Source organism: Chiroxiphia lanceolata, chromosome 17 (genome assembly GCF_009829145.1).
Source record: "Chiroxiphia lanceolata isolate bChiLan1 chromosome 17, bChiLan1.pri, whole genome shotgun sequence".
NCBI lineage: Eukaryota > Metazoa > Chordata > Aves > Passeriformes > Pipridae > Chiroxiphia > Chiroxiphia lanceolata.
In genome coordinates, this window is record NC_045653.1 from 13,232,170 (window position 1) to 13,241,948 (window position 9,779).

General features: G+C 49.0%; 1 protein-coding gene across 1 annotated transcript; it reads left to right on the top strand.

The window, feature by feature from the left end:
* Nucleotides 1-5,809: 5,809 nt before the first annotated feature.
* Nucleotides 5,810-9,109, top strand: OCSTAMP (osteoclast stimulatory transmembrane protein). The gene is made up of 3 exons (XM_032705114.1): nt 5,810-5,853; nt 6,723-7,767; nt 8,768-9,109. Exons 1-3 carry the CDS (start codon nt 5,810-5,812, stop codon nt 9,107-9,109), a joined length of 1,431 nt encoding a protein of 476 aa, XP_032561005.1.
* Nucleotides 9,110-9,779: the final 670 nt, after the last annotated feature.

The window sequence follows — 9,779 nt, forward strand, 5'->3', positions numbered from 1 at the left end:
CGGGGGGAAGGTGGCGTGGCCGGGCGCTTCTGGCAGGATGTGGAGGATGGGGCCTCACTGCCATCTCATGAGTGATTCTCTCATGGAGGATGAAGACTATCTCTTCAGGTTTGTGTGTGAAGGGAGGATTCAGGAGATGTGCTGGTAGGACTCGGTGCATTGCTCCATGCTTTGGAAACAGGAAGGCAACAGTTTGTTTCCAAATGTGTTCAATGTTTTGAAAACCTGGGACAGCAACTGCTGCCTGGTTCTTTGCACTGAGTACACAGATGGGGGTTTGGGACCAAATTAATTTCTGACGTAACTTTGGACATTGGTGGTGTTTCACCATTGGTAAATGTGGCCAGTCTTAGGTTTGTGAGATTGACTCACTCACAAATGACCCGCTGAGTCACAGGTCAGTGGACAAGTTGCATTGGAATATTATTGACATTTCTGAAAAATAGTCTTTGATTCTTAACGTCTTTTTAGATCAGATTGCTCGGGTACTTTCAATGAAAGCATTGCAAATTGACTGTGATTTTAATCACCATTTTATCCAATTCTTTTTATTTTATTTTCTGTAAGAATCTAAAATATTACATTTAAACGATCAGTCATTGAAATAGATGATTGAATGATAAACAGTCTGGTTCTTGGTTTAGGGTAGGTGAGTGACTGGATCCCTGTGCTGGGACAGGTTTCTCTGATGATGTAAACTGGTGGAGCTGACAAGATGAACTGTCCTGGAGTAGGGATCCAGTGCATCCCCCCTGCTCCTGTGCTGCTGATAACCCCCAGGGCCAGTGGGAGAGCTGGCAGGGTGATGCTCACCAGCCACAGCTGCTGCTGTAGGGGGTTCCCCTATGGGGGTTCCCCTATGGGGGTTCCCCTGGGGTCAAGTGGCAGGTGAGGACTTGAGGGGGTTGTACTAAAATGGCCAAAACCAATTCAATATGGAATTTTGATCAATCGAGTTGAAAAAAAAATCCTTAATGTTCAACAAAATCTTTAATGATTGTGGAAAACATAAAATAAAGCACATTTGTTAGCACATCTCATCGTCCTGTTTGCTCTGTAGGTTGAGGGGAGAAAAGCAAAGCCCGAGTCTCCCCCTGCCTCAGCTTCACCCTTGATTTGGGCAGGAGGGGGGAGCAGGAGAGGGGTGAGGTCTCCCTCCTTGTCTGAGCAAGACAGAGCCCTGTTAAGCAGCTGAGGAATGGGAAAGCCCCTTGCCCAGCATCTCAGGGCTGCTCTGCCAAAGAGCCTTTGCTGGGCAGACCCCAAATCGCTGTCCTGCCTGGCTGGGCTGGGGCACTGTCGTTCTGCAAGGATGATCCTCACCATGCCTTAGTGAAGAAGGGCTGAATGGGGAAGGGAAAATTGCTCCCTGCAGTTTGCTTTCTCAGCCAGCTGTCTGTGAACAACACAGGATTGCTGTCCTGGGCCAGGGAACAGGCTGTGCCCTGCGTGGCCAGTGCTGCAGGAAGGAGCCCCGCTGTCCTGCTGCCCTGCACCGCTGGAGCTGCTGCTGCTGCAGCAGGGGATCCACCTCAGTCACTGGGACAGAGTTGCCCCTGTCCCTGCAGCCTGGGGGACAGACAGCAAGGGCCTTGGGATTGTCTAATTCCGAGGCTCAAAGGGTAACATCCAGTCCAGCTCCGTGGCAGACTTTGGGTCACAAGTTTACTTACGGTCTCAGCTCTGATTTGGTGCATCCTCATCAAATCCAGGAGGATGGTTTTTTACTTGGACTGGAAAGAAGAACTGAGACCACAGAGTTTGTGTAGAAATCTCCAAAAATCGCTCCCAGTGCCCTGGTACGTCTGTGGCACTGCCTAGGCAGAGGTCAGAAGGTATTTCACAAATGCAGCCAGGGCAGGTTTATGATCTCTGTGCCAGCATGAGAAAGTGAGGCAGAGAGGGGACAGTGACTAACCCAAGGTCCACAACAGGGTCTAAAAAGACCTGGGAAAGGTACGAAAAGCACCTGGATCCTAAACCTCTTTAGACAAAGACCTGTCAGCTCTGTCAGCAGCCTCTGTTTCCCAGGGCTCCCCAGAGGATCTGGTTAAAAGCGTGTGAATGACAAGGTTACCTAATTCTGCTCTTTCACATCCAGGCATCTGTGAGAGCAGAACTAGTCTGGTATGCCTGAGTTTGAATTTATTTTTTTTTAAACAGAGGGTTTAATATTTAGTGTTTCTGGCGTTCAAAGGTGAACAGGACTGCATGAATAATTTCTGATTCCATTTGCTGCTACAAGTACTAAAATTTGCCAAAAGCAGCAGTCTTGAAGTCTGTGATACTAGTAGAGATATGAAAATTCCCAGGAAAGGGTATTTTAAGTGCTGTACTAACCTTCTATAACTTTGACTGTGATATTTTAAAGAAACTCTGCCTGCCTATGCACCATTTCTCTAGGAATGTAAAAATGCAACAACCATCACAAAAGCCATTCACATTAGCAGCCTCCTCGTGAATTTTAATTAACAGGAAATGCCACTCACACATTGAAATTCAACATCCAGAATATCTCTGCTTCACTCCTTTGATGTTCCCCGTCCAATCCTGGACCAACATCCACATGTTCTCCTGAGACACTTGGAGGAAAATCATTTTGGTTTATTTACAGTAGGAAAGCATTTTGTAGTGTCTTTTATCCCAGAAGCATTCAAGTCACTTTACAAACCGTTCACACAGAAGAGCTGCTCTGTGGGTCCTTGGAGCAGGGAATGATTCTGGGGCTGTGCTCAGCTGATCTGCACCCAGCAGCGAAGCTGGAAGTTCAGAAGAGAAAGGGAAAGATTCACAAAACAAACAGAAGCCCAACATGACAGGGGGAATTCAGCTGTTGCAGGTTAGACAGCCTTAGTTCCCTTATCACAGTTATGCCTCATGAGTAACTGAAGGGATATTGCTGGGATTTTTCTGTATTTCTATAGTAGAAACCTAAGAAGACATGATGTGGCTCTGTATTACCATAAGTTGTTAATTTGAATGTGATCTTAACAAGCAAAGAGCCACCACTAATTGGCTAATCTTTCCCACACCCTCAATTTCTTGAATGGGCAAAATAACATGATCAACAGGTGCTGATGATATTGCCATGGAGAAACACCTTCAACCTCAGTGATTCTGTTTTAGCCCTCCATTCATCTTCTTTACCCAGTCATTTTCTTAAGCTGTACAGTTCCTGCACCCCACACACTACCTGGGATTCAGCTGCTCCTTTATGACACACCCTCTCCCACCACTGTCACCACCACAGGGTTACTCTGTTACCAGAGGTTGAACTTGCAGGTGTCTTGGTACAAACCCACCCTGAGCACTGCAATCTGCAAAGCAGGACTGGGTCCAAAACCTCTGTCCTGGGGGGTACAAGCTCAGTCCCCACACCTAGTTTGGGTAAAGCCAGGCTCTGCTTCTGGGCTGCGATGCCAATGAAGCCTTCTGTTGTCTCACAGTTCCAGCAAGCTGCCTGCAGGCATGTGGGGCTCTGTCTTCTCCTGTAAAAAGTCAAAATTGGTGATGCTAGAAAACTTGAGCTCTACAGAGATTGGGACTTGTCAAGAAAGCAAAGTCCCTTTATACCACCTGGGAGCCACACAGGGCAAGAAAAGGCACCTCAGAGCATTTCTCGTAATCTTCCTCGGTTTTCCTCAAAACTCTCCCACCCACAGACAGACTTCTTTAATTTCTGAGTCGTAACGAGCCAGACCTCGAGGCCCTTGAGCAGCGTGTGACCACAAGATGTCACAGTTGCTTCGTTGCGAGGCTCTGTCCTGCCCTGCCCGTGTCCCGCTCCCAGCCTTCACCCGCCGTTTCCCGGCTCTCCCTATGAACACACGAGCTACTGCACAGGATCAGTTCTGGGTATAAAACAGACGATATCCTACCTCTAGCCTGTCCTGTAGTGCAGCCTGCAGGGATCAATTCTGATTTGAGCCAGAGTTAAAAATCTGACTTTGCAAACAAACACTTGTTGATGCTGCCAGAGTTATGGCTCAGTTTCCCCACAGACTTCAGGTGCCTTTGCCAGATGATGTAGCAGAGTCAGAAAAACACTCACCACAATGCTGTGTGCTTGAGGGTTTTTTGTTCTTTATAGCCTATTGCTTTTTTTTTTTTTTTTTTTTTTTTTGCTGCCCCAGAAAGCTGCCTGTGTAGCCTGGATGGGGTCCCAGGGGCTGATGTGAATATCAGTTTGCTCTGAAGTAGAGCGAGAAAGAAGTTTAGTCTTAGGAGAAGCTGGTGAGCCTTGCAGGATCCAGCTATGGGCCTTTTGGGTTAGTCCCTTATAGTTGAATTCAAGACCTAATTCATGGCCTGTGCAAGCAATTGCTATGGATGCTCCAAACAAACAGCACTTTCTTTCCCGCCCGCCTGGCTGGTGCCTCTTCCCGGCTGGAGCCAGGCAGGGTTTCTCATCCGGCCCCTGTGCTCCAGGGCACCAGGAAGAAAACTTTGCTCCACCAGCCACACGGGAAAAACAAAACTTTTAACTACAAAGCAGAGCTGTTGAGTGGAACAGCAAGGGCAGAAGGGGCCTTGCCTGGTGCCTGCAGGAAGGGCAGAGGAGGCAGGCAGAGGTTGTGCTCGTTACTCCGTGTCCTCCAACTGCTGCTGCCGTGGGGTCTGGCCACGTCCCCCGGGGAAGGTGCTGCTCTCCCAGGTCTCTCTGGAGGGCAGAGCCCCACGTGCTTTGTCCCCAGGGGTGGCCAGGACTGGGCTGACCTCCAGCCCTTCGCCCTTTCCCGCCCAGGGGAGCATGAGAACATCCCGGGGGCCCGGCGGTTCCCAGCCGGCGGGAGGACTCTGCTCAGCACGGGACAGCAGCTCCTGACAGCAGTCAGGAACAGGCTCAGCTGGCTGAGCTGTGTCACCTCTGCCCACAAGTGGTGGCTCAGCATGAGAATGTCTGGCAAAGGGGCAGGTTTGGTGGGAGCCAGGGAAGGTTCCTGTAAATCCACAGGCTCATAAATGAGGAGCAAACACCGTGGTTGGTTCCTGTCTCCTGGTGAGCAATTTTGGAGGCTGGAGCTCTGTGCCCTGCACATCCTGGGGGGCCAGGAAAGTCAGTCCCGTGGGGACTGCACCTCCTGGCCTGTACATCTGAGAGCTTCTCCACAGTTTGGGAATCCTGACTGTGGCTGCAGGGGATTTGCTGGCTATAGGGAATTGGGAAAGGTTCAAGTCAGAAGCTTCATTTTCCTCTGCCAGGACTATGAGACGAGCCTTGAAGCAGCCTGTGAGCCCTGCACACAGTTTCAGCAGGGAGCAGCAGCCTGTCAGAACAGAGGAACAGTTACCAGCACATGGTTTGCTGGATCCTGCCATGCTCTTTGTGCCATGACTGATGTCTGGAAGGGGAAAAGCTCCCCTTCACTCTGAGAGAGATTCCAACCCTGCTGGTCGCTGGTGGGCAGTGTGAAGAGTAATCATCTGATTTCCCAACAAGGGACGGTGACACCCCACGTTCCATGTGATGTTTGTTCCATCTTTGTCAGCCCATATGTTATTGACTCATTTTTTCAGCTATGTGTCATGTAAATAAGCCTTGACTGCAATAACAGTAAGACCAGAAGAGGTGTAAAGCCCAAGCAGGGCTGTGCATCCTGGCTCTGTTCCACAGTGGTGTTATTCCCCGGGCTTCACACACCAGGTTTACCCCACTCACTTCAGGAATTGCCAGTGTGGCTGATCTGAATTGCCTTAAAACATCTTATTTTTTGAGTCCTGGCTCTCTGGTGCTGCCTTGGTTTTTTTATCCTGCCTCTCCTGACTGCCACACCCAGGATCCTCTCTCAGAGCAATAAGGCACTGGAGCATGGAGAGGTTTCAAGCAAGTCTGGGGTACCTCACTGCTGCTGGGTATGTAGTGTCTTCTCTAAATCTCTCCTTCTCTCTGTCTTGATAGCTTTTGTATGGTTTTTTCCACTGAAAACCTCCTTTGCTAGTCAAAAATCTCCCTCAAAGGATAGCTGAGGCTGCTGTCAAGCAGTAGGAGATGGGAATTGCCTGGCTGGGGGCAGGCTCTTCTTCCCCACCAGGTTTTCTGGTCTCCAGAGAGTCACTCCAGATGTAAGGCCTGAGAAATTATATTCTTTCCCAAATGTTTGTTTCCCCTAGACATTTAAATAGCTTAATGGGACCTTTCATCCTGTCTGTAGTGGCCAAATTCTTTTCCTTGGAGATTTCCTCTGGCCCTGCAGCTTTAGTGTGAAACTGTTTTCTCAGATAAGTTCTCTGTTCGTCACACTTAAACCTGCAGATTTGTGTTTGGCCTCCTCTTAAGGGGCAGAGAGAGCAGAAACCCCCCTCAACTGCCTGTCATCCATGTACCACCTTGTAAATACAACTTGACTTGTAAATACAGCAGCCAGGAGCCTCCTCTTTCTCGCTCCAACATCCTCTAAATAACCACTAAAGACACACTCAGCCACTGCCAATGATTTGACCCCTCTGAATGGCTCTATTACAGTTTTCATAGAATAACACAATGCTTTCCTGTGCTGGCATTAAAGGAGGAGCAGCTGCATCATACTTGGTATTTGATCTTTCAAGAAATGCCTTGAACTTCCCTGTCCTGCTGCTCATCATCTCTGCTACTCATCTTAGCAGGGAAGTAGAGAAGGGTGAGACGAGACGTACTCAGAGAAGGACATTATAAATACATTTATCTTGAGAAAGCCCCCTAACCAGTGTGTTTATGTACACCCAGGTACTTGTTCTTTTTACAGGATGAGTGCCCGTGTCTACTGTGAAGACTTTCTCTTCCCGAAGGTGCACAGAACCATGGCAGACCTATGGTGGGTTTACTCCAAACCGGTCCCAGCAGATGGCAGAGAGCTGTGGACCTTGTTTCTGCAGTGTTCCTGCGTTACAGCACTGACAGGAGGCCTCTTTTACAACTGGATGTTTGCTTCCCTGGAGTACTCCTGGCATCTCTCCACTGCAATGTCCATCTCCTTCAGCCTCCTCCTTCTCCTGACCCTTTTCCTGGTGCATCCTGCCCGCTGTGTCTTCAGTATGGTCATGCCAACACTGGGCACCAAGCAAGGCCGGAAGCTTCTCCTGTCGACCTGTGTCATGATCGCAGTGGTGAACACAACACCCAACATCGTCAGCAACATCCAGACCATCCTGCAGGTCATCAAGTGCATCTGCAAGAATTCCTCTGACAGCCTTCTGAACTCCACTGCCCTGCTGCAGGCGGCCTCCCAGGAGTTTGGGGGTGCAATCCAAGAAGCTGTTTATCTGTTAACCTTTTATAAGCCCATGAATGGGCGTTTTAAGTTTTCATTGCTCCAGAACACCTCCTCCATATACCAAAAAATGGACCTTGCAGGTGAGAAAATCAGTAGGGACTTTTTGTCTGCTGAGGTACTGGTCAAAGACTCTGTACGAGTAGGTAACAGGCTGGTTGCTGGTTTCTCCATGCTCTATCTCTGTTTTGAGTCCACCTGGTACTTGAAAAATTATCTCACCAACCTCCGCTTTGACAATTTTTACATCACCGAGGAGCTGGAGCGTTTGGCTGAGGACAGAAAAGCAGCTCACCTGCTGGTGGGCTCATCCAGAAACCTCATCCGACCGACAGGCTTGAAGCTGTCCCGGGAAGAAGGGCTGCAGTGCCTCGTGCAGGCCGTGCTGCTCACCGTGGCCCTGCTGCTGATGCTGCTGCTGGTGGCGATGGAGCACTTTGCCTTCAGCGTGGCAGACACTGCGGTGAGAAAGGCAGCTCAGTTCTCCGTGGTGCCCATCACCCTCCACATCAAATACAAGGTGGGTGCTGGGGTGCCCTGTGCTGCCCTGCACGGGGACCCTGCTGTGTGTCACATCACAGGAGGTGGTGGTGGGGGATTACAATCTTTGAACTCTTATTTACCCACTCCTGACTTCCCTCTCCAGCAGCCAGATGGATGAGCAATAGGCCTGGGGGGGAGAAGGCAGAGGCACAACCTCAGTTGCTCCTTGGAGTGCATCAAATAGCAGCAGACACCTCATCCAAACTGCAGCCCCTAAGGAGCGAGGAGGGGAGCAAATAGTGCCTCATGCTGCAAAGACTCTGCTAGCAGCAGGCAGTCTGACCTCCCTGGTCTCCAGGTCCCTTCCCTGGGCAAGGTGGAGGAAGGGGAGTCCCTGTGGCACTGTCCCTCCACTGCAGAGCAGGTGCAAGCCCAAAAGGAAGGGGGAAGCTGATGAACACTGAAGATGTCTCCTCATCTTATCGCACTGGCTGTCTTTTAAGTAGAAAGCCCTGCTCCCTGGCTTCATTTTTACCTTGTGCAATCCTTTTCACAAACCTCTCCAGTTTGTATTTCAATATCCTTTATCTGGACTAGTTCTGGTTTGGTGTTTTAGCTTCCCTTTTCTGTCACACAGCTCGCTTCCCTCCCCAGCCTCAGAATCCTTAGTGCAGACACCTGCTTACAATGGATTTACATGAAAATAATCAGGGCTTAGGAAAAGCCTCTAATATTCAGATATGCAGACACTAATACTGCTGTCTGGATGATGCCTTTCACCACAAATCTCACACAGTGAATACCTGTTATGATCTCTGTAGCAGCAGATAAAAATGACAGATAGGACCGGTTCTCACTGTGTCGAGTACTCAGCACCTGCACTGTTACTCTCACTCAGACTGAAGTGTACAGACACTTCAGTGTCCTTCTCCTAGTGCTGTAAGGTGATTCCACATCCCCAGGCTGATGTTTCTGTAGAAACCGGTTGATTTTGGTTTGTTCAGACTCCGTTTACCTTTTAACTCTCTTTATTTCAGGCTAAAATAGGGATCCTGCCCTCTTTTATCGAAGGTTTCGGGTTTCCTGCTGAGGAATTACCACTTCGGGATTTCCAGCAGAACTACCACCATTATCTGATCTCCAGCTCTGCCCACTGCAGGATCAGCCCCCCAGTGCCTCCCAACCCCTCTGTACTGCTCGTTGTGGGGCTGCTCTTCTGCATCCTCTACTCCACCGTGTTCCTGGAAACCTACGCATGCCGCCTGTGCCGAAAAATCGCCGCCTCCTTCTTCCCGAGCTGGGAGGAGAAGCGAGTGCTTCACCTCTACAGGAAGCTGTCCAGGAGGCAAAACAAGGAGCAAAGCTGTGTGAAGAACTGAGGGTGCTTTTGGAAATCGAGGGAATGTCTGAGACCCGTGGCAGTGGCTCGGCACAGGCTTCTGCAAGAGCATCACACATTTAATTTTCCAGAATTAGAGAAGTGTTGGAATCTGGAAAAAAAACATTTGCCCAAAAAAAAAGAAAAAAAAAGTTTAAATGTCACATTTTGCATCAGTTTGAGAAAAACGGGCTTTTTTTTTTTTTTTTTTTTTTTTTTTTTTTTTAATAGCTAGCGGGTCTGGAGTCAGCTGTTCCAGGAGGTGGTTGGAGATGATGGCTCATATGACTTGGAGCATATCTGTAGCATTAGCCAAGGCTAACTGCTGCCTGGGAAATACATGGGAGCTGGGGTAGGGGAAGAGCTCATTCACCTCCTCCACCACATCCATGCTGGAAGAAGTACACACTTCCTTTCTCAAGTTATACCTTCAGGCAGCAAGAAAGGAAACTCATTTGACTCGATTAATTTAATTTTCAAGGGGTTTTTCTCTCAAGTTTCATGCATAGAAACCTGGGTAGACTGGATAAATTTAGAAGAGAGTTTACTCACCTAAGAAAGTGTCATTTCAGCCTGCTGAAGTAAATTCAGGACCAATATCACCATGAGAGGCATATCCCGGGCATGGGTGGTGATGGAAATCAGCACATGAGGACAAAATCTCTTCAAAA